Source organism: Pangasianodon hypophthalmus, chromosome 29 (genome assembly GCF_027358585.1).
Source record: "Pangasianodon hypophthalmus isolate fPanHyp1 chromosome 29, fPanHyp1.pri, whole genome shotgun sequence".
NCBI classification, from domain to species: Eukaryota; Metazoa; Chordata; class Actinopteri; order Siluriformes; family Pangasiidae; genus Pangasianodon; species Pangasianodon hypophthalmus.
The window spans coordinates 5129313-5155580 of NC_069738.1; the positions used below are offsets into that span (position 1 = coordinate 5129313).

The 26268-nt window shown below is 40.1% G+C and overlaps 2 protein-coding genes across 7 annotated transcripts in view; both read right to left on the reverse strand.

The window, feature by feature from the left end:
* Positions 1 to 316: 316 nt before the first annotated feature.
* Positions 317 to 13502, reverse strand: si:dkey-81h8.1 (uncharacterized protein LOC100034657 homolog). 3 transcript variants are annotated; one of them, XM_026942150.3, is made up of 9 exons: positions 12863 to 13502; positions 10838 to 10982; positions 10160 to 10276; positions 8483 to 8539; positions 8127 to 8264; positions 4082 to 4132; positions 3471 to 3584; positions 2956 to 3033; positions 317 to 1802 (listed from the first exon to the last, which is right to left on the reverse strand). In XM_026942150.3, the coding sequence occupies exons 2-9, from the start codon at positions 10931 to 10933 to the stop codon at positions 1674 to 1676; spliced, it is 780 nt and encodes a 259-aa protein (XP_026797951.1). In that variant the 5' UTR covers positions 10934 to 10982; positions 12863 to 13502; the 3' UTR covers positions 317 to 1673. The 3 variants fall into 3 exon arrangements, with proteins under 3 accessions (XP_026797951.1, XP_026797953.1, XP_026797954.1); XM_026942152.3 differs by lacking the exon at positions 4082 to 4132 and having other exon boundaries at positions 12863 to 13499; XM_026942153.3 differs by lacking the exons at positions 3471 to 3584; positions 4082 to 4132 and having other exon boundaries at positions 12863 to 13499.
* Positions 13503 to 13983: 481 nt separating this feature from the next.
* Positions 13984 to 26268, reverse strand: part of sema4ab (sema domain, immunoglobulin domain (Ig), transmembrane domain (TM) and short cytoplasmic domain, (semaphorin) 4Ab) — a 39963-nt gene continuing 27678 nt past the window's right edge. For all 4 annotated transcript variants that reach the window (XM_034301661.2, XM_034301662.2, XM_034301664.2 and 1 more), the window contains exons 3-15: positions 22451 to 22611; positions 21552 to 21611; positions 21299 to 21397; positions 21039 to 21144; positions 20593 to 20715; positions 20330 to 20457; positions 20028 to 20209; positions 19734 to 19878; positions 19440 to 19629; positions 19152 to 19267; positions 18698 to 18861; positions 17972 to 18072; positions 13984 to 17643 (exon numbers count right to left, since the gene is read on the reverse strand). In XM_034301661.2, the coding sequence (XP_034157552.2) occupies positions 16877 to 17643; positions 17972 to 18072; positions 18698 to 18861; positions 19152 to 19267; positions 19440 to 19629; positions 19734 to 19878; positions 20028 to 20209; positions 20330 to 20457; positions 20593 to 20715; positions 21039 to 21144; positions 21299 to 21397; positions 21552 to 21611; positions 22451 to 22611 (2342 nt within the window). In that variant the 3' untranslated portion in view covers positions 13984 to 16876. The remainder of the gene's footprint in view (positions 17644 to 17971; positions 18073 to 18697; positions 18862 to 19151; positions 19268 to 19439; positions 19630 to 19733; positions 19879 to 20027; positions 20210 to 20329; positions 20458 to 20592; positions 20716 to 21038; positions 21145 to 21298; positions 21398 to 21551; positions 21612 to 22450; positions 22612 to 26268) is intronic.

The following is a 26268-nucleotide window of genomic DNA, read 5'->3' on the forward strand; positions in this document are numbered from 1 at the left end:
GCCGATGTGTGTAGTGCAGCAGGTGGTGGGATTCGGAACGAGTAGCACAGTATGTGCTATAGTTATAACATCGAGTTACATCACACCACCATGAAGTTTCTACATACACACTAAATGTAAACTTTTTGTTTTGAGAAAGTCGATTATGAGAAAATTACGTGTTCCGCTCGCTAAAACTACTTGTCTGCCAGGCAAATAAAAATCTAATATCTTGAATACAAATACAACAATCCAATCTTGGAGATCTAATATTTTTCAAAATATTCTTTTCAAAGCATTCCAGCAAACAATAAAAAAAATCAACCCCAGCCATAAGTGTTCATCAAGCTCATGTTTAGTGAAGGAGATGCTTCAGTTACATCATGACCAAAATCAGGTCTTTCCCAGATTTTCAAGTCTTTGTTCATGGAGATCCCTGTTTAAAAGAAGTGCACTAGAAAGTGCTGTCCATGTAGTGTACTAAAGGTGTATAGAGGAATCTTCTCCAGGCAGAGAACACAAGGTCCAAAGTGTTAGTGTGACACGGTTATATCGGTTAACAGCTAATCACAGCTAATCACATTCATCCGCTCTATAGTGCAAGTGTTAACGTGGAACAAAGTCAAAAACCTACATGTATTATAACAAAATGACATTTTAGGCAAAATAAAAAAACAAACAAACTTTGTATATCTTACAATATGTACTGGTATATACTGACATTAGTGTACAGATTTCTGTTTGTAGTTCAGGATACAGCCTCCAAAAAGTACTGAAACACATTATGAAATGTCATGTAAGTAAGGAATAAAACACTCGGGGGTGTACTGTTATAGGAAAATAATCAACGACGGGGTAATGTGATGAAGAGGAGTCACTGTTGCTACCCTGAATTTGATTATTTTCCTGTAACAGCATGCCTGAAATGTTTTATTCCTCTTATACCACAGCATTATTACTTAAAAATGACACAAAGTACTTTTTATCCATTTTTTGTTATGTGGAATGTCCATGAAACAAGAAACGAGTTAGTTCCTGTTACCACTTAAGCAGCTATAAACAGTTCCCTCACCAGCTTTTTTCACTCTCCTGAAGTTAATAAGACAGGAAATGCAGCTTGTCACATTACCGAGAAATTGGTAAAACATAATGTTGCTGCTTTACAAAGGGCTAACACTGGAGACTCCTTCCATAAATAGTTGTTACTATAGAAACAATAACATTTTGGAAGAAGTGAATTGATATAAACTTGCGATTTACCTTGCAGTGGGAACTACTGTCTGAACTGCTGTCACAGAAAATTAATCAGCACCTTCTGACCAATCAGTTTCGAGAATTAAACGGCACTGTGGTATAAACTCTATTTAATGTCTTCTAAAAGTCTAGATGCTTTGGGGAAAACTGGCTCTAATATCATTATTCACTTAACATGACTTTCATAATGATCAGTTTGGCTAAAAACAGAGCTATGAGGCTAATGTAAATTGTATACATTTCATTTTTGGCCTCGGATATTTGCTCTCGTCTCTGATTGGTGGAAAAGCATATAGGAGTTTTAGTTATTGAAATATGTTCTGAGAGCAGAAACTGACTAGCCGCCGAACTAAACCAATCACGATACTTTCTGCTCGGAGAAACCATCTGAATGAATAAAGCTCCTATTTGCGGTGGGAAAGTGGTCACATGACCCTGGCTCAGACCTCCGCTATAGAGTCAATGGGCTCGACCTGAGGTTCAGTGGGAGGAGTAGAAGCTTCCTCTACCGGCTGAGGAAAAGGTTCACGTGCAGCCTCGGGCACCATCACCTCCTCCACCACCTCCACCTGCATTAAAAACATTATTAAGATTAAGATAAATACGTGACAATAAGAGCAACAATAAACAAAAATGAGTCTGGACCTTAAACTAGTCCTAATATCTTAATCTTCATGCTAACATTATCCGAATATTATCTAAAATGAATCCTAATGTGCTAATCTTAATCTTAGCCTGCTAATTTTGTCCATATGTGATATTATTAGTTCCAGTGTCATAATTGTTGTCCTAATGTGCTAATCTTTGGTCCTAGCATAGACCTTATATGCATAGTATAGTCATAATATTGTCATCTTGGTTGTAATGTACTATCTATGGTCCTAACATGCTAATATTCATGCTAACCTTATCCGTAAAGTACTAAAATGAATCCTAATATGCTAATCTTAATCCTAGCTGGCTAATTTCACTCATGTATGCTGTTATCAGTCCTAGAATGCTAATCTTAGTCATAATATGCTAATAAATTTTATTTTTGATCATAATATGGTAATCTTTGTCATAATGTACTAATCTTTGGACAAACATTTTTAAATATTAGCTTTATGGAACTAATATTAGCTAATATTACCCTGAAAGGGCTAATCTTTGTCTTAATTTGCTAATCATGGACTTAATATGCTAATCTGCTTCTTTTTTGTGCCATTCAAAGATGCTTTATTGAGTATTAATGTTGCAGAGGCATAAAAACTGTTTGAAAAACAGCTTTTTCTTCTGTATTGAGTAATAAATTGTTTAAAAAGTATTTTCAGTCTCATCAAGAAATCCAGGTCAGAACACGTCTCCTCATAAACTAATGTCGTATATATATATATATATATATATATATATATATATATATATATATATATATAAAATGCATCATGTTAGCACTCGGCAGTAAGCTCCTTAATTTGTAGATTTTCCAGTGAAATGTTTTGCTCTCTGTTTTTTAAAAAGTGGCCAAACCACTGCAGTGATTTTTTTTTTGACCAGTCAGAACAGTAACATTAGCTATAAAAGAGATCTAACACCACATTTGTATGAAGTTCAGCATGACATAATGGCTTCAATCTTGTGAGTTTCTAGATTATAATCTTGGGAGTTTACGGATGAGATTCTGAGCTTGACATTGTTATTTCTGAGGTACTCGCTCTGAAACGAGCCGTTGGGTTTCTGTACCTGAGGAGGTGCGATCTCTGGCTGAGGTGGAGCTGGACGTGCTGGAGGACGTTCAATACGCTGAACCACACCGGGCAGCTGGAGAGCGAAAGAACATTAAACTTTAGCTCATAAAGAACACAAATATGGATTTTAAACATCAGATACAAATCATTTAATGGTTTTTGTACTTATACTTGCACTTCATCTTTTATTTTATCTTTTATCCTTTTATTTTATTTCCTTCAGTTTGATTGTATAGCACTGTGTATGAAAAGTGCTCTATAAATAAAACTTACTATTATTGTTAATAGTAGTAGTAATAGTAATAGTAGTAGTAGTAGTAATAGTAGTAGTAATAGTAGCAGTATTTGTAGTAGTATTGATAGTATTAGTAGTAGTAGAAGTGATACTAGCAGTATTAGTGTAGACAACGAACACTGTTACAGAAATCCTGATATAGATTGTGTTGTTGTTGTTGTTGTTGTTGTTCAGGCTGTGATGTGCACTGTGTTTCATTTATAAACCACACTAACATGCAGGCCTCCTTTAGCCAGAACGCTGAGTCCAAACAAAATGGTGACGATGCAGACGATCAGTTCCACCACCAGGAACAGCACCAACGTAGCCAACAAGCCGTCAATCAAGAGCTAAACTCCACCCACAATCAGAGACAACAGAGCAAGGATCAGGTGTAAGTACTCAGTCAGAATGCTCAGTAACTACACAAACATATCACTGCGTATAAAAAATATGCACAAAAAATATTTTTTTAATTCATGATGTCCTAATCACAAGTACAAAAGATTTTACATCAGCATCAGGTTTGGGTTTTTCTGTTTTGTTTTGTTTTGTTTTAATTTCACATAGCAGTACAATACAATATAATTCAAAACACTGTCCAAAGTGCAAAATGAACAGAAAATTATAATTCCAATTAAGAGACTGGGGAAGCAAAAGAAGCATGATACACTGACGTGCCAAAGGTGCAGTAGAAGCACTGAAGCAACTCAGCAATAAACTCTGCTTAAAAAAATTGACACTGAATAACAGAATCATGTGAATTAAGTGCACATTCGCTTAACTTTCCTATTGAAGCAGCTCCATGCATTACAGAACCTCAAGCACAAGAGCGAATGTTACTTACTTTACAGGTTCTTTCGATCGTATAAGTGCATTTCTTGAAACAATGTTGTTGCTTTGAGAAAGCAGACACAAGAGACAAAGCTGGGTTCAATTTAGCAAAAGACCAAAAAACATTTAACTTTAAACTCTAACCTCTAGCTGTGTCCAAAAGCTCAGTATTCAATAGAAACTGTTACAGTTTTTTTTTTTAATCGCTTGTCAAACTGCTCTGTCCAAAAAAATCTGTACCAAGTGCAAACAATTAGTCTTTTCTGTTCTTTTTTTGGCCTAAATGTGATACAGATTTAATTTTTAAACGAACACATCAACAACAGATTGAATTCAGATCTAATCAGCATTCATACGTAAGCACTAGGTGTAAGTCCGATATATGGGCACGTGAGGAATTTACGTATATGTTTTTCACTTTGCATACACGTAACAGAAGTGTTAGTAATCTCAGCAGTCGAATCGATTCGTCTTTGCGATGAAAGCTTGTGCTCTCAGTTCACTCCATTTGTCACTAATACAAGAACAGAAAATCTTGCAATGAATCATGCACATGACATTATTCATTTGGAAAAGGTGAACGTGTCACACATAGGTCATTTTTACACCTCTGTTCACATTAACGTCCGACACAGATCACTTACAAATGCGAATGTGAACTGTTGCGAAAGAAAGAGAATGGAAAATGACCTTTAAAAACATAAACAAGCATAAAACACATGTATGCACAACCAAAGGTAGTGACCAAATGACAAGTGGCCAAATGACAGCACGTAACACCGTCATAAAGAACATTTAAAAAATGAATTTCTTTAAATACTGACACTGTAAAAGAAGTAAAAGAACAAAATATAGCTTACTTTACTTAAAACTTCAAACTATCCGTATGCACACTGTGGCCACTTTATTAGGTATACATACAGCCAGGTGCAGAAATATTTTCTCAGAGCAAAAATGATCCTGATTGGTTCGCTCAGGTTTGGAGTAATCCATTTCTGCTGTGAGAATACACTGAAATAAGTAAAAACTCCCATGGGTAGGTCTATAATTGCTGACTGGAGCTCTTGTAGGATGTGTTTACGCACCTCTACTCTGTCTATCAGTTTGTATTTCAAAGCACACTTGCATGCCTTGATTTGCCTTTGATTCAGAAAACTGAAGTGAAAATGGAAAATAATATTAAAATCAGAACTATAAAGAATTTGAAAAATATTATCTGTAAGACAACAATAATGTTATAGCATTACACATAATAGTAACATTAGTGTATGCTTTTTCTTGTTATGCTTATAATCACCTTAAGCCTATTCAGGATGCACATCAGAAATCCTACTGAGTGAATAATTTAACAGAAGCAAAGTATCAGATTCAAGTCATCTGAAAGGACAAATGATTTCAGTAGCTGTGGGGATTATGGGAGGCGCTTACATTTAACACTTTATATTAAACTAGCATTATTTACTGCATTACTTAAAATTAGTAAAGCACAAGCAGAAGCATGTTAATAAGGTAACAGAGCAAGGTAACACCTGTATTAATTAATATTTGTGCAATTGATTCATAAATGCACCTTCACTGACTAATGGTTTATTTTAACATGACTAAAAATAGGTCCATACAAATTAGCAAACAGTAAAGCACCATGATGAATATTGATAATCTGGTCACTGGGTCTGAATGCTGACCACCTACAAGTTAGACTGACGTTAATTCGGCAAATTAACCACCACAAACTTATTAAGGAAGGCGCTGTTTCATTTAGATTTTCAGAAAAAAAAATCAGCTGATTCATATGTTGATTATTTGGCTTATTTTGTTATTTTAGTGTACTTTAATATAAGGCATTACCAATACATACTTCTCTCAAGTTTCCTCAACTAATGTTACTTGTTAGGATAAATTCTGATAGAAGATCGTATCCATCAAAGCCCAGTGTTTGGGTTACAGCTCACATCTCTCCACTGTCACACATGCACATGCTTCATTCACAAACGATTCAGTCACTAAGGTGAACGATTCGATATCGGTCACTGTCAAGCAAGACGGTCAAGAGTCATTTATTTTGTTCATTTGCTGCTGACGGACTTAACAACTGCAAACTGCAAAACACAAACGTGGAAGCTAAAACAATACAATTCCACACATGTCTATAACACTTTCATGATTATCAAACAGAGAGTTTATACTGTCAGTGCTTTTTTAAACATCTGTGGATTGTGTAAGTCATATTTAAAATTGCGTGTGCACAGAAACTTTCACTTTCCCAGACTTCAATTACCAGAGATTTGCTATATGCCCAAAAGTTTGTGCACCCCTGACCATCACACCCATATGTGCTTGTTGAACATCCCATTCCAGATTTATTCCCCCTTTACTGTTATAATAAGCTCCACTCTTCTGGGAAGGCTTTCCACTAGATGTTGGAGCGTGGCTGTGGGGATTTGTGTTCATTCAGCTACAAGAGCATTAGCGAGATCAGGCACTGATGTTGGTGAGGAGGTCTGGGGTGCAGTCAGTGTTCCAGTTCATCCCAAAGGTGTTCAGTGGGGTTGAGGTCAGGGCTCTGTGCAGGACACTCGAGTTCTTCCACTCCAACCTTCACACACCATGGAGCTCGCTTTGTACACAGGGGCATTGTCATGCTGGAACAGGTTTGGGCCTCTTAGTTCCAGTGAAGGGAAACTGTAATGCTACAGCATACAAAGACAGTCTATACAATTGTGTGTTTCTAACTTTGTGGCAACAGTTTGGAGAAGAAACACATTTGGTTGTGATGGTCAGGTGTCCACATACATTCCACTCCATTCAATTACATAATCCCACATCCCCATGTAAAACTAATTTCATTTGAATAGGGTTTAGACGTCTGCATGATCAGACTGCACTTTTGGGCAAACCATGTAACTGAACAAAGCAGCCAATGAATCATATAACAGAATGAACACACCAGTCTATCAATCATCAGTATTGTCAGGTCTTGGGATATACTGTGTATATACAATATATCTCTGTTTATCAGGCATCTTAGAGAGGATGTATGCACATGCAAGTGCACTCTCAGTGCCAGTCCCAAGCCCGGATAAATGGGGAGGGTTTCGTCAGGAAGGGCATCTGGCGTAAAAACTATGCCCAATCAATATGCCGACAGTGGAAGGTGATCCGCTGTGGCGACCCCTAACAGGAGCAGCCGAAAGAACAACAACTTAGAAATGTATGTTTTTATGCTACAATTATACAGCGTTAATTTTCTTAGCTTGGTGTTTTTGTCTTAACTGCCTGTGTCCTGACCCCAGTCATGAACACTGACTATATCACTAATTCTTACTACCAATTTATTACGACTAGAAATACAAGGTTCCTGACCTCACTGCTCTCTCACAGAGCTTTATTAGAGAGTGCGTAAATGGTCATGTAAAAATTATTAATAGAAACTCACTCTTTTGCCTGAATGCGTCAGCTTGGTGCATGTCTTATTGCCAAATTTCTTTTTTGCACTTTGGTACAGTCCTTTGAAAAATCAGCCATACAATTTTTTTAAAATGAAAAACTGTAACAGAACACAGAGGTCACTTTTCTATACTGATATCAATTTTATTCCTCATTCTGATTAAATACCTATTATCTTTTTTTTTTTTTTATTACGAGCATGCACAACAGTCTTGATTCCAACCATCACAAGCTCTGCAAAAATGTCTGGATCTCGTACAATTTAACTAAAAGATATAATGCAGTGTAGCCCGTCAACCAAGAAATGTTATGTCCAGCTTCAGCTTTTATACAATGGATGTAGCTAACAGCATATTGAAATCGAGACTATGTGCAATAAATGGGATGCTCATGAATCTGATATGCAAATATGTCCTAAGTGTTTTTTGATTATTAATAATCAAACTAAATGCATGCAGATGCCTTGATGAAGATGTTACTATGGCGATATTAATGTTACAAGGAAACAGTTAGCTGTATTATTTGCTCATGCGGATAGAAATGCATCCCAGGCTTGTTAGTCAGTGGCTAGGAATCGTGTGTGTTTGTGTTTGTGTGTTTGTGTGTGTTACCACAGCATAGATCTCCAGTCTCCTGCAGTGCTCGCAGTGATACGAGTCCTGTCTGTAGGGAAGGTGGCGAGACAGGAGGCCCAGAGCGGCTGTGGTGAATGCAGCACTCACAAGATGAATGGCCAGAGTTGCCTTTACCTGCACACACACACACACACACACACACACACACATAAAGGAGAAGGATTTAACATGGCACCAAACATGCCAGTATTCAAGTGCAATAAAATGTTTTGACCGGAAACATGGACCGCGATCAATTTTTTTGTCTTCCTCACAACACATTCTCCCATACAAAAGGAATTTCTTTCCAATCTTTTTTTTTTATTATTTGTTATATTTTCACACTGACTCACCCAGAAAAGAGAAGGGAACCTCCCAGCATGGATCAGGATTGAACCGGAGGCAAGAATCTATAGAAACAGAGTTTTCGAGTTTTATTACAGAAACAAAACTCTACATTAAATCTATGTGAATAGAATATATGTAGTAACACCCAGCATTAACTTCAGATATCAGCTAGTAATCTAATACACCAAATATGTTATCTTCTGTTATTAAAACTGCTCATTGGGCTTTATTTTAGTATACAAATTCTGAGGGGTTCTTCTTTAACAGCTAAACTGTGTAATTTTTGGCTGCTTGCTGTAGTATAAGTAGAATAAAATACTAATTTATGTGATATCATAGGAAAATTAACTAGTTTGGTGTGATAACAACTTCATGCTGGAAGAAAAAAAGTTTATTTATGTCTGTTATTTATGTCTGTAATTAAGGCTACTGAAGCACTGATTTAGAACGTTGATCAATTCATTATCTACATTAGAGGTATTTTTTTGCCAATCCGCACCCAAGAGCCAGCTCTCTTCTATCATACGTCAGCTACCTACCAACCCGGGGAGAGTGAAGACTAACACCTGCTTCCTCAGAGACACATGAAACCTGCCAACTTCATCTTTTTAAACTGCATTACACACTGAGGAAAGCGTTGTCTGCCCTCTTCCACATACATGAGCTCACCAAAGCCTATGATTGGACAGTGACAGGGGAGAGAGAGCATGTCCCTCCTACTCAGAGATCACAGCCAATTTGGATGTCTTGTTCTCCATTGTGCCGCTCAGGGTTGCGTTACTACCTCTGCTATGAAATCTGAAAGCAGCATTGCATGTATCCTATAAATCTATTCAATGGTTGAGAGTTCTTGAAGTTTCTGAAACATGACAGCCAGATCTGTGTGTCTGATACCACACTATGACATATCGTGATTAAAAATGATTCGCTTGTGTAATTTTTCTCCTAATACTTGATTATGCCTTCCCCTGCCTTAATAACAGCTCCACTCCTGTTACTCAAGGATTTCAACAGCGTCTCGAGACACTTCCTGTCAATTTTAGTCCACGTTTCCACTGACTGGGTGCAATTTCTCCACAAAACCACTTGACACTGGAAAAGCTTGTTTCTACATCCATTCAGACTTATACTTACACTTAATTGCCTCGCAAACGTGATGACTGTGTCACTGACAGCGTTGTGTTTTATGTTCAAGATGCAATAACTAGTGCAGCACTTAAAGAGTGTCCAGATTCCACCAGAAGAAGATTCTTCCAGTTGGTAATTTATGCCGTGTTTTATTACCAACTTGTATATATTGTCCTCTTATATTCATAGCAAGTGTGCAGTCTATGTCCTTGTCTTTGTACTCTTATTGTAATGTTTAATGTCTATACGCACAACCAGAGCTCAACAACTGAGTCAAAGTCTCTATTCTCCAAATAAAGCAATAAATAATGCACTATTCGGATTCTGATTCTGAGTTTGTGGCCTATTTTGTTGTTTAACCTGCATTTCATGGACCTGGGTGATTTTCTTGCTAAGGCAAGTCAAAGAGTCCCAGTGTGTTTATGCTTTTTAAACAAGTTCCATCCTGGAACGTGAGAGTGTCACAAACTGGAAAACGAACTGACCATCAGCTTTGATGCTATTACTTTCTTTCAGATGTGCACAAACCATTGACATTTAGTCTTGGGATTCACCTGCACGACGATCACGACCACTACGATGAGGTCGGGGGTGAAGTGAACTTCGTAGTAGATCTGAAGCACGGAGACACTCAGGCACAGACACAAAACAGCGATGACGATCTGGATCGACTGAAATACAGAAAAGAACATTTAGATTGTGAAAGACTCGTCATTCACTCAACACTAAACAGAGCCACAAAAAAGCTATTTATAACAGTTAAGCTAAAGAAGTAAGACTCAACCACGTGTACCTTAAGGCATTGACCTTCTTGGTCATGTTCCAAATCACATGCTACCCTAACAATTATCATCAATACTCTAATACTAATACTCTAATACTACAGCTCAAAATGGCCGACACAAAGAGGGAAGAAACATTATAAGCAAAAAAGTTCAGTATAATTTTGGCATTGTAACATTACTGCAGTAAAATAAAAAATTAGGCACAGGAACTAATTTTGAAGAAGACGAAGCCTTTATTTGTCACATGACCATCACAGCACAGTGAAATTCTTTTTTTCGCATATCCCAGCTTGTTAGGGTCAGAGTCATGATACAGCGCTCCTGGAAACGATAGCGTTAAAGGCCTTGCTCAAGGTCAAGGTGCTGGGCCTTGAACCCCTGACATTCTGTGGTCGTGGTGTGTGATCTAGCGCTTACATTTATGAGACACGGAGTGGAGGCACTCACCCCTAAAGCTTTTGGTTCCACCTTCTGGAAAGTCTTCACCTGTCTGGGGGTCAGGTTGACTGCAGGCTGGGCCGGGGCTTGACTCTCAATCCCCATGCTGTTACTGGTTATTATGCAAAAAATCTCAGAGCGGCACTTTCAGGGCCTGAAAAAAAGAAAAGAAAGGAGAAGAAAAAGTCGAGAAGGAGAGAGATGGAAGGAGGTAAAGGTAGCTACAGAGAAGGAACTGTATGCCAAAAACTGACAACATGTATAATTAGGAATGTTTTACAGTTCCGAAATTATTATAATATTTGACAGAATTTTTCTTATTGCTAATTTATTTTATACAAAATACATGAACACAAAGACATTGCCATGTTTTATACCCATTTATACCTTCGCTGAGCTGTTCTCATTTCCATATACAGCCTCAAGTACACACCCACTCAGAGCCGCTCTCATTTCCATATATGGCCTCAAGGATACTCCTACTCAGACACACTCATTTCCATAGACAGGCTGAAGGACAGGCTCAAATCCAAGTGGATCTCATTTCCAAATATGGCCTTGAAGACACGCCCACTCAGAGCTGCTCTCATTCCCAAATATGGCCTTGAAGACACGCCCACTCAGAGCTGCTCTCATTCCCAAATATGGCCTTGAAGACACGCCCACTCAGACCTGCTCTCATTCCCAAATATGGCCTTGAAGACACGCCCACTCAGAGACAGTCATCTCTACATAGGTTCAACGACACACCCAATCTCATTTTCACATATGAACTTAAGGACACGCCCACTCCAAGCCACTTATACGCTCAAGGACAAAAGATATGAAGTCGCTCAGAAAAAAAAAAAAAAAACCCTCTACAATGATTTATACTTTTGAAACTTGAAGCGTTTGTTATTTGTCTAACTGGCAATTATACTGTCATCACATACTCCATGTTTAGGATCATGGTGCTATTTATGTATGTATGTATTTATTTATTTGTCTGTTTATTTGTTTGTTTGCCTGTCTATTTATTTATTTATTTATTTATCTGTCTGTCTATTATTTATCTATCTATTTATTTGTTTGTTTGTCTGTCTGTTTATTTATTTATTTGTTTATCTATTTATCTGTCTATTTATTTGTTTGTTTGTTTGTCTGTCTGTCTGCTTATTTATTTGTTTGTCTGTCTGTCTGTCTTGTTTTTTATTTATAAATAATAGCCAAAAGGGAATCATTTGAAAGGAAAATGCAGACAGGACGTTATAACGCGTCATGACATGAGCGGGAGGTCCTGAGCTCTCTCTCATCTCTCACTTCATCTCTCACTTCATCTCTGCTTCATCTCTGGGTGGAGTAAAGTAAAGATGCATGATGTTTCTGATCCAGAGCGTGCTGTGATGGCGTCCTGTTCAGTCCCGCATTGAGGATGAAGAGGAGGAGGATGAAGAGGAGGAGGAGGTGGAGGATGCTGGGAGAGACACTGCGGCACCCGGATAACTTCCATGACTCAAGGCTTTTTTCTTTTTTCTTTTTTTTAACAGAAGGACTGAGCAGTGCAGTATTTCTAACGCGCGCGCTACAGATGTGCGCCTTCAGTGCAGAGATGGAAACCCGACAATCAGTAAATACAGATTAGAAACTTAAATAAAGTGAAATTAATGCATGCATAAATAAATCAATGCGTGATAAGGTACAGCATTATCACTAGATGTGGAAAAATATGATTTCTCTCCCGCTTTAAACGCAAAGGCAACTACATCACTGGCCATCTAAAAGACTTCACATAAAGAGAATAAACACAGAGACAGTTCTGGTAATGCAAGCTTCTGTCCCAGCACATACCTCTGTGTGTGTGTGTGTGTGTGTGTGTGTGTGTGTGTGTGTGTGTGTGCGCGCGCGCCCGAGCCTTGGAATAATTATTTTTCACATCCTAACACGAGTCCATCACCATGCACTGCGTTTAAAATGTGTAAAATGACACACAAATGCGTTAAAAGCAGGAAAACGGAGTTGTCTAGGATGACGTGATGACTAAATTGAGCAGCCTACCTGCAGAAAGCTGGTGCAGGATGATGCAGGAGAGAGAGGGAGAGAGAGAGAGAGGGAGAGAGAGAGAGAGAGGACAACCCGCACTCAGGATCCTGTCCCCTGCACAACAGCAGCTCTGGTATCCAGCAGTCACATGTACAGCCACACAGGCATGCAAAACTTCATAAAGACCTTAATAACACTACTGTATGGTGTATAGGAGAGTGAAGAACAGTGTGCGTCAATCAGAGCTCCGGTTATTCAGCTGGATAAAGCGCATCTTAGTGCCACCTAGTGGCTATAAAAAGCCCAGCTTTGTGGATGTGTTCACATTGGGTTCTTCCTCTCTGCATCCTCTTTATGCTTCAGACTCAGTGAAGGAGGTGTGGCCTTTGTGTGACAGTTCCAGGAAAAACAAGGTCTTGGTGTCCATCAGGCCCTGGAAAGGAGGAGGTGTGGTCTTTGTGTCTGTCTGTCTGTCTCAGAAAAGTGGGTGTGGCCTGTGTGTGTGGCAGTCCCAGGAAAAAAAAGGAGGTGTGGTCTTTGTGTCTGTCTGTCTGTCTGTCCCAGAAAAGTGGGTGTGTCCTGTGTGTGTGGGGCAGTCCCTGAAAAGGAGGCATGGCCTGTGTGTGTGTCAGTCCCAGAAAAAAGGGGGAGGCATGGTCTGTGTCCATCACTCCCAGAAAAAAGAAGGAGGCGTGGCCTTTGCGTGTGTCAGTCCCAGAAAAGTAGGTGTGGCCTTTGTGTGTGTCAGTCCCAGGAAAAAAAAAAAAAAGAGGCTTACTCATACTCACAGCAACACACACAAAAAAATAAATAAATAAAAAAAATAACACTACGTGGCACAATACTGGATTACACTTCAGCATGAACTTTGCCTGCATTAAATGTAGGTTTCATAAATCTGTCAATTACAGCAATATGGACTGATCACTTTTCTTTAAAGGAGTGACACACCTGTAATTTTTAAGCATTTATTTAAAATATATTTTTACATAACAGACATTTGTATAAAAATAGATCATTATTTTTAAACAGTGGTGAGTTGATTTTCCCCCTCCCTCCCCCAACCCTAACTGGGAAAAAAAAAAAAAAAAGAAAAGTGTCCAACAACACGTACCAAGTTTTTGTGTGTGTGCGTGTGTGTGTGTGTGTGTGTGTGTGTGTGTGTGTATATATATATATATATATATATATGTTAAAATGCCTCCAGTTTCACATGAGTACAAAGTTTGGCAAATCACAGTCCACATGTGAGGATCCAGATCAGACTAACAGAACTAAGCATGTGCCAATACTCAGTTATAAAATATTCCACAAAAATAATCGCACACTGTCACCATGGACATTTCATATTCCACGCTGCACAGGGAGACGGTGTGTTAGGGCAGTGCTGGTGCTCCGGAGATAAAGTCTGTCTCGTTCAGAATGACGGTTTGTCCTTTAAAGCTCCTTACAGTGGACAAATCTGAAGGCATCATCATCATCATCATCATCATCTCGTCATGTATAAACACACATCCGTACTTGTGATCACATGAGATGCTGCACAATAAAAACAGCTCAAGGTAAACATATCAGTCTTTACCAGTAAAATAATGTGATAGCATCATAAACCAGGATAAAAAGGTCTGGCAGTTATCATTCTGTTTAACTAGAAGAAGGTGAATTAGCCGTAAAAACATTCAACAGTACCCTTATTTCAAACACGTTCATATTCCCTTACACGCCAAAAGGATCGCACAGCCCAGAATCTGTCACTGTATTGATTCATTTACAGCTCAAGTATTTAAAAAAAAGGTGCAGATTAACTTAAGTCCACATATATAAACCTTTAATCACACTCTCCGCGATCTCCCGATGTTGAGACAGTCACACCACTGAGAGGCAGTGTACAATATTTACTTGTAGGTTTGCTACCAAAGTGCCAACAGCAGCATATTTATTAGCTATTTAACACAGACCAGAAAGAAAAAAGCAAATAAAAAGGATTTAAATCTGCTGATTGTGTTGTATGTACTGAGCTTTTATCACAATATTAATGATACATTACTTTATACAGATAGATGTTAGTTAAACTGACAAAAAAATAAAAAATTTAATAATAATAATAATTAAAAACCAATACTGCGAAATCTAAATCCAGCACAGGAACCTGCAGTCACTTTACATAAAAATAAAGCACTTTGTCTATAAGCTACAGGTTTATTATCAACTTATTATTAAAAAAAATACTGCAGTAACTATAATATCAGATTTCATTTTCAACTCCACTTGAATCCTGGAAGTGAGACTGAAAATCAGCTGATCGTCAGTTTGCGTGTTTGAGCTTTTTACGAGCTGAAGTGGCTTTGTACGAAAGAAGCGTACCTTGAGAAATATTCACAATGTCTCGTGTTTGCAAATCGGCATTTCACGGTAAAACATTCACTCGAACTATGTGCCATGTTTGTACAGAGCAGAGAAATATTCACAGGAAAAAGTGCGGATCCTTACGAGTCGTGAGGTTGCGTGCTTAATAATGAGCTCCTCGTCTTCAGTATGTACCACATGACCGTCCTTTTCACCTAGCTACTACTATAACTTTACCGTAGTATAAGAAAGTGCAGATTAACTTAAGTACAAATGAGATCAATCAGCGTTAATTAGCAACGTAATAGCTGAAATAGGAATAGTTTCAGCGTTATAAATTCGCTGTGCTACTAAAGACGACGATGACAACGAACAATTCTCCTGAAACATGCTACAAGAGCGTTAAAAAACAGAGCAGGCCACTTTCTAAGAAAATGTAGATCATTTGGGTGAAATAGTGAAAGCTCAGCGCAATCCTCTTAACAAGTCCACTTTTAAACCTCCACTAAATAATTTACTTAAATACTTAAAATTGGCATTTTTCATGGATTTTTCTGAATCCTTTCTCTTGCCTGCTCGCTCATCCTGTGCGACTGGGATAGAAACTGCATTTGGAGGCATTTTACATCCTCGTTCATGTTTTCAGAGCAGTATTGCTTGTACATTTTTTTTCCCCTAAAGGTGCTGAAAGGAGCAGAGACTAGCAGAGTAGCTACATCACAACCAGACAACAGTCAAGCTGCGACGTACCAAAAACCAGCCATTAAAAATGAGAAGAAACTTTAAACAAACAAAAACAGTTTGTTCTGAGCAAAAGTTTCCAAACATAATATTCCTGAACTGATAAGAAAAAATAGGAATCAACACCACAGGATGTACCGTTATAGGAAAAAAACAACTACTGCTGCTGTGATGCGGCTCAACACACTTTTTTTTATCCGTTTATAGTTATGTTTGACGTTGTGGAATGTCCGCAAAAAGTTAGTTCCTGTTATCAATTACATTATAGCAGCTATAAAGACTCGTTCCTTCACCAGGCTCACATTTCTCACTCTTAAAGCTAAAAACATTACTGAGAAACTGCAAAGCTCAAACTCGTCCGTCCTGAAGACTTCCCTCACGGTGAAAAATGTAAAATTCCAGATTTATCTTAAAGCACTGACACCGACTCAAGTCTTCTTTCATAAACGTTAAATAAACATCTCCTTACAGAAAGCTTCACCAGAGCGACGTTTATATGCTTTCGTTATTAAATAACGCCAATTTGAAGAAAAAACAAAACCCTTTGTTAGTATTAGATTATGTGGAGCATCAGCCGTACAAGGCGTTGTGTAAGTTGTTACTATAGAAACGTTAACGTGTTGGAACGAGAGCATTAATATGAACCAGGGATGGCTGTGGCATGGTCAGGATTCGAACTCGCGATCTTCAGATATCATTCGCTTCCAGCTTACGTTTTGTTTCGTTCTTCTGATGAAACCCTTGAATCCCTAAATTTTTCATAGTATTCCACCTCTAGTCTGAACTACATTTCGCTCTTGAGCTGATGAGAGAATCATTACGCTGTTAAGAAACATGACAGAAGCAGACTGGAGTAGCTCTGTACCGGCTCAGAAGCAGGTGACATAAAAGGCTATAGCTCTGATTTGTCAGTAAAGGCAGTAAAAGTTCTGCGTTTGGTGCTCAGATAGGAATGTTGGGTAGGTGGCCGTTGGAGCCGTTTGATACGCCGTTGCTTGGCGTGTTTGGAGATTTCTGGCCGTTGTGTTTATCCAGTTGAGGTGAATTCCCCCTTAGTGCCTCCCTCTCCTGATGTGTACCTCCCTCTGTCGTTCCTGGGTCTCTGTGTAACGAGGGTAAACGCGGCACCGTCCTGCTGCGATAGCTCTTCCTCAGACTGTACGCCGCCACCAAGAGCAACGCACAAATACAAATCACTAACAGCACCGAGACAGCCACCAGCTCCTTCAGGTAGCTCGTCCTGGTCTCCAGCTGCGGCATGTTGGTCGAGCCATCAGCAGGAGCGTGAGTGGCGTTCGGGCTGACGGGGCTCACGGTAGCGCTCAGAGTTGGCTTCTGCGTTTTCTCCATTGTGGGTTTCTTCTCTATAGCGTTAGGCGTCGTCTCGATCTTCGGCCGAGTCGTGGTCTCTCTTCCAGGCTCAGGGATGCGGGTGGGGGACTTGGAGGTGGGCCGAAGGGTGAAGTCATCCTTCTGTCGGACCTCGTAAACGACAAGCGTCTGGGTGAAGCCGTTCTCTACGGCCTGACACGTGTAGGTGCCCAGCGTTGTGGGCGTGGCCAGGAAGCTGAGGTTGCCGCGATCCTCCTGCATGTAGATGTCTGGTGAGAGCTCACCTCCGGGTCGCTCCCAGCGCAGCTGCGCCAGCTGTGACGACAGAACGCACCGAAGACGCACCACCTCTTTCAGAAACACCGAAACCAGCACCCCTGCACAGGTCAGAGTGTCAGGACACACAGTTTTACTGTAGCATTTAAATTACTGCGCTTGTTTTTGTATAATTACTGTAGCATTCTATATGTACCTTTACTTTTATCACATAAAGTTAATTATCTCAGATTATACAGATTTATTTCAATATTTGAGTTGTTATTGTTCCTCAGGGTGGTCAGATATTTTTTTAAGCACATGCTATAAAACATCTTGAGCTGTGTTGTATTCCATTCTTACTGTACAGCTTTAAATTGTTCTTGTGTGAGCTCCTGACAGTGTGTAAGCGTGTGTGTAGTGTGTGTAGTGTGTGTAAGTCCTACTCACTGGGGGGAGCACCGGTCACGATGGAACCACGTCCTCTGGGAACCAGCGTGGTGAAGGTGTTACACACTTTCGACACGTTTCCTCCATCTACATCCTGACCACTGAGGAGAGCGGCGAGGAGAAACACAACGCACACACTGAACATCTCTAACGAACAGCTCGTTACAGTGTACAGAAAAAACGGAAACGTTCACAATGCCATGAAAACATCTGCCATGCTGGCTATGGACAGGAACTTTGTATGTTTTGTGTGTGCTCCTTTGTGTTTTTCTGCATTTGTCTGTATGGCTTTGTGTGTTTGTGTTTTGTTTCTGTCATTTGTGTGTGTGTCTGTATGTTCTTACGCATATTTATATGTTTGTATTTTTTTCTCTTTATGTCCGTTTGTGTGTGTGTATGTGTGTATTTGTCCTTATGTGTGTTGATGTGTGTGTATGTGTGTTCATCTGTGTTTGTTTGATCTCATTTGTGTATATGTGTGTGGTTGTGTGTTTGTCCTTGTGTGTGTTTATGTCTGCGTTTGTGTGTTCATTTGTGTTTGGGTGCTCTTTTGCTTGAGTGTCTGTGTGTTGGGTTTTTAGGTACCTTTTGTCTGTATGTTTGTCTGTTTGTAGCTTCTGTGTGTTTGTGTGTTCATTCATTTGTGTTTATTTGTGTGAATGATTCAGTTTGTTTGTCTGCTTCTGTGCGTGTTTGTGTTTGTTTTAGAGTAGCGCGAGTACTTACGCCTGGTCTTTGATAGAGGAGACGCGAGCACACACTCGCCGTGTTGGGTCCCAGGCACAGAAAGGATCTCTGGCTAACACACACTCACCACAGCTCCAGTAGTGTGAGCAGTTCGAGACAGGAACAGAGGCGACTCCCTCTGAGGAGCCAACTAACACTGCGCCCTACACAGGACACGAAACACAGTCAAACACGGACACACACACACACACACACACACACACACACACACACACACACACACACACACACCCTTTCCTAGACGATCTCCTCCTAACCACAACCTGTGTGTTTATTGTGTTGTGTTGCTCTGTACAGATATTGTGTAACGCGCATGTGTGTATCGTGAGGTTCTCTATAGTGAGTGTTTAATGAGCAGTAATAAGAGACGCTGTGTTTGACCTCTGACCCTGAACCCGCTCATCAGAACCCGCTCATCAGAACCCAGTGGTACCTTTGAGACGGAGAGCAGGAGGTTCTTGACGCGCTGAGGCTGCCTCAACACCTGGATCTCCTCGATGATGTGAGCTCTGCCCTCCAACAGCACGGCTTTGTGCAGGTAGCCGCTTTCTACAGAGAGCAGACATATCAGCATGATGTGTGTGTGTGTGTGTGTGTGTGTGTGTGTGTGTGAAGCCTGTGTTCTGCCATCTGGTCTGCAGTTCCAGCAGTATTCATCTATGAAGAGCTGTGTATCTAGACAATGTGTGTGTGTGTGTGTGTGTGTATGTGTGTGTGTTACCTGTGAGCAGGTACAGGACGGTGTATTCTCTCCCATGAGCTCCCTTCACTCTCTGAGCCGCGATGTTGCTGTAGCGCTGGTCAGGTGACACTAACGTCAGCCCTTGATTGGCTGGAGACACGCTCTTATCAGCCAGGAAGTTCTCCTTGACGAAGCGGAGCGCGTTATCTGAGGCGTTATGAAGACCACACTGCATGGAGAGAAAACACACACACACACACACACATATATGTTATTGTGTATATCAGTGTGTACTATATCAGATACTGTTGTTATTTTATCGAGTGGCCTTGCCTCTCCAGGATTAGCGATCTTCTCCTGCATGCGTGAGCTCCATTTCAGCGTGTCCCTGTTCAGCACTTTGTAGTTTCCGGCAAACACGGCTTTAATGGCTCTGAGGCTGAACACACACACCGCTGAGCGACCGGAGTTGACGGACCTGCAGTGAAAACACAAAGCACGCAGAGAAATTCAGCTCTTCTCACTTTACCATAGCTGAAAATGTCCAGTTTAACACTAACACTCCATTCCTCATATTATCTGATTTATAATCTTATTAGTACAGTGTGAGTTTAGCGCTTTATTCACCACTGCGAGCTGAAGATGCCGTAGAAGAGCGTGTCGTCCTCGCTGGCGCCCTCTGATGGCCGCAGCGTGGTGATGTCCTGCAGGACGTTATAGGGCAGTTCATCTCTGGCCTGACACAGAAGCTGCGCTTTAGTGAAGGTGGTCCATCGTCGCTGCAGAGTCCGCTGTCCCCCTACATCGCTCTGGACACACACCCACACACACACACACACACACACACAGTTCCATTATTAATACACATCATAACCAAAAACATATATTGTATAACTACTCCATGCTAACGCACACAGGAGATGCCTCACCGTGCAAACCTGAGCGACGCGAGACACGGTGAACTTGTCGATGAAGTCGTACTCTCGACCCATCTCGCTGAAGAAGAAATAAACCTTTTCCTCACTCGGGATGTACGTGGAGCTGATGAAGGTGGGATCTAGAAAAAAACAAAAAAAAAACAAAAGATAAACAATAACACAAATTAAGCATCTCTCTTAAACATCCTATACAGGTTACATATATAAAAAGTAAACATTCATTATTTTTGGAATATATATTATTCTTCTTTAACCTTCTAGCCAGCCCGCGGTATCGTCCAGCTTCATATCCACATGGTCACCTTCACTCAGGTGACGAGAGATGACGGGACGATTCCCTCTGTAGTCTGCTACTGTGGCGGTGTACAGTTCTCCACCTAAACACACGCACGCGCACACACGCACGCGCACACAGGTCTGTGCATGAGGCAGTTTCACATTCGAACTCACAAAACCATCACGAGATAACGAGATGGATAGAGATAACTTCCTGAAGCACTAAAGGAAGTCAACACAAAGTCACATGGTGCATGCAAACCTCGGGTGCATAAGAGCAACACAACTGCAAGCTTTTGCTCACGTCTTTCTTCCTCTTGTTCTCCTTTCCCAAATGATCTTATGTCTTTTTTCGTGTGTGTGCAAAGCAGACAGAGAGAGAGAGAGAGTGAGAGAGAGAGAGAGAGAGAGAGAGGACACTTACCCACAGTAATGGCTGTGTTTTTGTGGTAGGGGTTGTAAGGGCAGCGACCTCGGCCCTCCTCGGTTTTACCGCTGGGACTCGCGGCCAGAGAGAACTGCTCAGAGCTCTGACACAACATCACGACAACGTGAATCATTATTAAATACTGAAAATGCTGCACAACAATGTAAACACAACATCAGCTTGTTAATTGTCCTTGTATACACAAGCCTTAAGAGAGCCGCAGATCAGAGAAAGAGTGTGTTAAACCGAGCTCTTACGATGTAGCTGCAGCGAGGACTGAAGGCAAACGTTCCACACGCGAACATGTGTGTGGAGTTCAGAACCTGCAGCACTCGCACAAAGTTTGGACAGTCCGTCTGGAGGGTGAGAGAGACACCAGAGACACACACGGTAACTGTAATGTCCATGTGATCCTTTAATCATACTGTTTTTTCTCTCTCTCTCTAGCACGTGCTTATACAGCAACACAAGTTTCAATGTAAATTCCAAAACTCCTCTTTTTCCTCTTACCTCAGTCGTGCCCTTCATGGTGCAGTCTCTCAGATCGTTCTCCGTGGGTGACCAGTCGATCTAAAAGAGGACACAATTATTTATTGTGGCACAAATATTTATTTCCGAATTGTTTTCGTGATTCTGATCGCAGACATTACAGAATATGTTTTTATAATCTTTGATTAACAATTACAAACTCTGATGGTAAACTTTTACACTGAATCTTTCAGGCTGCAGTTTTTTCTTACTGCTCAGTGCTCATTTATTTTTATACACATTTAATAAATGGATCATCGCACAGTTTTTTGTTTTTTTTTTAAATGCAGAGCTACCATTTAGTTTTGCTGGCAGTTTATTTGCAAACTTAAATATTGTGATATTGTTAAAAAAGTATCACGATATTTTTTGTTGTATCACCATCCCCCTATTTGAATAAACACCTTTAACCACAAACATTAATACTCAGCATAAATTTCAAGCACAAGCAGAGGATGGAGCTGTGTGTTTACAAAGAAAGAAAGAAAAATTAGAGAAATTGAGCAAATATTAATTATAGTGCTGGAAGTATAAGAACAAAATATTGAAAAACGCTAATATTCGTATTATTCAGAATCACAGGTATTTTACAGTTCAGTATTTAGTATGTTTGCTGCTGTGCATAAAAGTCTCCCGTCAGTTCAGCGGCGAGTGAAATTACAGGATTGCTGTCTCTAAAAAACACGCCGCTTTCAAATTTGTCCAAAATAAGAGGCGTTAGAAAGCAGCTGTCCCTGTGCTGCCTTTACACACAGCAGTGATCATATGGTCAAGTGGCTCAGATAACAATACTGAGCTTGTTGAGTACCTGACTACCTGCATGACCTGATGACCCGTTAGTACACACACACACACATGCACGCACACACATACACACACACCTTCTTGCTGAGCTGCAGGCTTCCTGCCTTGCTAATATTGAGGGAGAGAACGGCGTCTCTCGCTCCCACGAACAGTGTCTCCTCATCGTCGCTCAGCAGGAGTGTGGTGGTGTTATAAACATCAGGAAGAGTGAAGAGCGTAAAAGGTCGACCAGGGCTCTCTGCAATGAGACACACACACGCACACACACACACACACACATATTAAAATCCATGCACTTTAACACATTTTTTTTGATGCGTAGTCTCTGATCTGTCAGTCTCAGTAAAGGAGGTGTGGTCTCTGATCTGTCAGTCTCAGTAAAGGAGGCGTGGTCTCTGATCTGTCAGTCTCTGATCTGTCAGTCTCTTATCAGTAATAATATTTAATTATCTGACTGACACAAATTATCCATCAACACTTTAAACACAGCAGAAACGATAGTGGAAACTTTTTTTTTTTTTAAAGGAACAATACAGTAATGACAACCTTACAGGCATTTTCCTCCTGTGGGTGTTTTACAAAACAACAAAACACACCAGCAGCCTGTCAGCTCTATCAGCCCTTTCAGCTCTGCCCTGGTTAATGGAAAAGGGAGGAGGTGGAGAAGCCAAGCAAGAGTAAACAGGCACACAATGTAGGATAAACAAGAACTTTGGAGATTATAATCAATACAAAAGCCTTTTTTCCAAGTGGATAAAAACGAGCTGCACAAAAAAATCCTGCTAAATGTTCATCGTATTATACGGTATGTGTAAAGTTGCTTTATGTGTAAAACTAACACTGTGACAACATGCTGGGAATTATAAAACGAGTAACAGCAGACAAAAAGGACACACACACATGCACAGAGAGAGAGAGAGAGGTGTGTATGACAGCTATTACCACAAACTGATCATCAGTGTAACAGGTGTCACCCGTGTTAAAGCCACAGGTCCTTTTAGGACGCTGAGCATAGATTTATGCATTGTACATAAAAACCTCAAACTCCTGAGCTAAAAGGGTCTAAAAGAACCGATCCTGATGCCTTGTGTAAAATGCATGCTGGGTAACACAGCAGGGGGGGCACGTGATCCACATCAGCTCTGTGCTCCAGGAATGTTTAGCAAAATAATAAAGGCGCCCCAATTGATCGAACGAATTACAATTACAATTTTGAATTTAGCGACGTCCGATAAGTTTTTAGATTATTAATGAATGACAAACGCAGCTTGTCAGGTTACTGAGAAACCGCAAAATGTAAACAACTCCGTCCTGAAAACCTACTGACGGTTACAAAGCACTGACACTGGAGACTCCTTCCAAAAATAAACAGCTCCAAACAACAAAAAAAACCTCCACCATGTCAATGGTTAGATGTTATTCTTTACTGAATAGCAACACTTTTCAGAAATCTGTTTATTATTAGCCTTATAATGTTGCGTTCACTGAAAACATCCCTGTGAATGAGCTGCTACACGCTACTACAGTGCGAGCTACCGTTATAGAAAATTCATCAGCACATTCTGACCAATCAGCACCTCTTATCAGATGCCTCATTAACATTGTTTAGCTTAGTGTTCGGAATAAGCGGGTTAATGTGCTAAAGATACATTTTTTAACGTAAAGAGAGATTTTCTCAATACTTCTTCCATGAGTGTTTTGTACGAGCTTGTGATGTCACAAAACAGGTGCTACAGCTTGAACCAATCGTGGGCAATATGCAAATTTAAGCAGGATGTCGACATACCTGGAAACTTTTAACCTCAGAGTACGCAGTAGCTAGAGAGTTAATGTGAGTGATAAACAAAATCATGATTACGGTTTTTTTTAAACAACAGGTCTGACTGCTGTTAAATTACTGAGAATACGATGATGCAAATTCAGCCTCAGATAACGAAAGCTGAGACAGACGTACGCTCGTCTACTCATCAGCTAGCTTTGTGGAATAGCGGGAGGACATAAAGAGCGTATCCACACTCCATTCTCATGCACAGACGTATTCGATATCTGGGAAAAGCTACGCAAATGTTTCTAGGCCAGACTTTTCTCCTACTTCATACTATTTTTAATGATGTGTTTTGCATATATTAAACTCACATGTTGGTCCATATTTTAGGGTTGAGGGAATGAGGAAGAAAGATCTGCTCTGATGATAACAAACCCTTGTTACACAAACAGAATTCAAACGATTTCTGTTCTTAAGTCATATGTGAATGGGAGGAAAAATGGAGAACGCATACAAGCTCCAAAAACACACAGCTGCAGTGGCTACTGATAAACTGGACCTCGTCCGACGCCTTGGAGCATCCTGATCCATCACGGTTGCTATAGTTACCTGATACCGGAAGCAATACTGTCGAATTTCGTCTCCTGGTAAAATGAGCCCAGCGGGTTCATAGATCTCCAACACACACACACTGACACTGGCTTTTAGCTCTGCACACGCTAATATAGCTGACAAGTAACGGAAGCTTATAGATACCGGTTTAGCCTAGCGTGATTATTTTGCCTGTGCAATAATTAAACCATGCTAAACTGAACGCTATAAGCTTCACGACATTAGCCTTGCAGCGCCGTGCATCTTTGCTGATGTACATTCAGCCTTTTTTTTTTTTTAAACCAAGCAGCTCTATTAATAGGGCACAGTGTGAGAGGGTTGTGAGAACAGGTTTCTTATTTACTTTAGTCTTTCTCACACTCAGACATTAAACATGGCCTTCTACACACTTCCAGTGACCACACAGACGTATCACATGAGCAGTGCTGTGTAAAGACAGACGTGATGTGGTTTTGTTGGCCTCTGTGATGACTGCGCAAACACACAGCAGCAACATGTCTCCAATGAGCTACAGAAGAAAGCGTGAAACCTAAATAACAAAAAAAGAAATATATGCTGCTGAGTGATTATAGAGCACAGGTTTAACCAACATTGGTAGTAGTATAATTGGTAGTAGGTGTGTGTGTGTGTGTGTGTTTGTATAGTCTCCACATACACTAAAATGTGCCAATGGAATAAATGCATGTAAACCTCAAGTCGATTTTGTAACACTATGTACTTATGAGATGTTCGCGAAATTCAGTCCCCTGAAGTACAGCAGTGCGTGCGTGTGTGCGTGTGTGTGTGTGTGTGTGTGTGTGTGTGTGCACAAATGTGATAGTAAAATATCAGAGTAAAATAAATAAACGTAATCTTGGGGACCTCATGAGGACTTTGAGGAAGTTATTTTGTCACATTAAGTATTTATAAGAACATTCGGTCACTTCAAGTACAGCAGTGCAAGTGTGTGAGATTGTGTGCGAGATTGTGTGTGTGATTGTGTGTGTGATTGTGTGTGTGATTGTGTGTGTGATTGTGTCTAATATAGAAAAATGTGCCAATGACACATGTATGTAAACTCGAGGACATCAAGTCATTTTGTCACATTATAAGAACATTTGGTTGCATAAACTACAGTAATATGGAGGTGTGTGTGTGTGTGTGTGTGTGTGCGCGCACAAGTGTAACTTTTCTCCAAATATAGTAAAATGTGGATATGAAATACATGAGGACCTCAAGTACATGTGACAAAACTTATGAGAACATCCAGTCCTGTAAAATACAGCAATATGAATGTATGTGTGTGTGTGTGTGTGTGTGTGTGTGTGTGCACGCATGTCTGCGTGTAATACAAAAATAATGTGACTAGACGTAAAGCTGCGTTACTGTTGATTACTGTCCTATAACAGCATGTCCTGAAGTGTTTGATTAATCTCATACCACAACAATTTCTCAGCAAATTACAATATTTAATTTTTTAATGAGCAACACATCATGCTTTTTATCCGTTTATAGTTACACTAAAAGTTGTGGAACGTC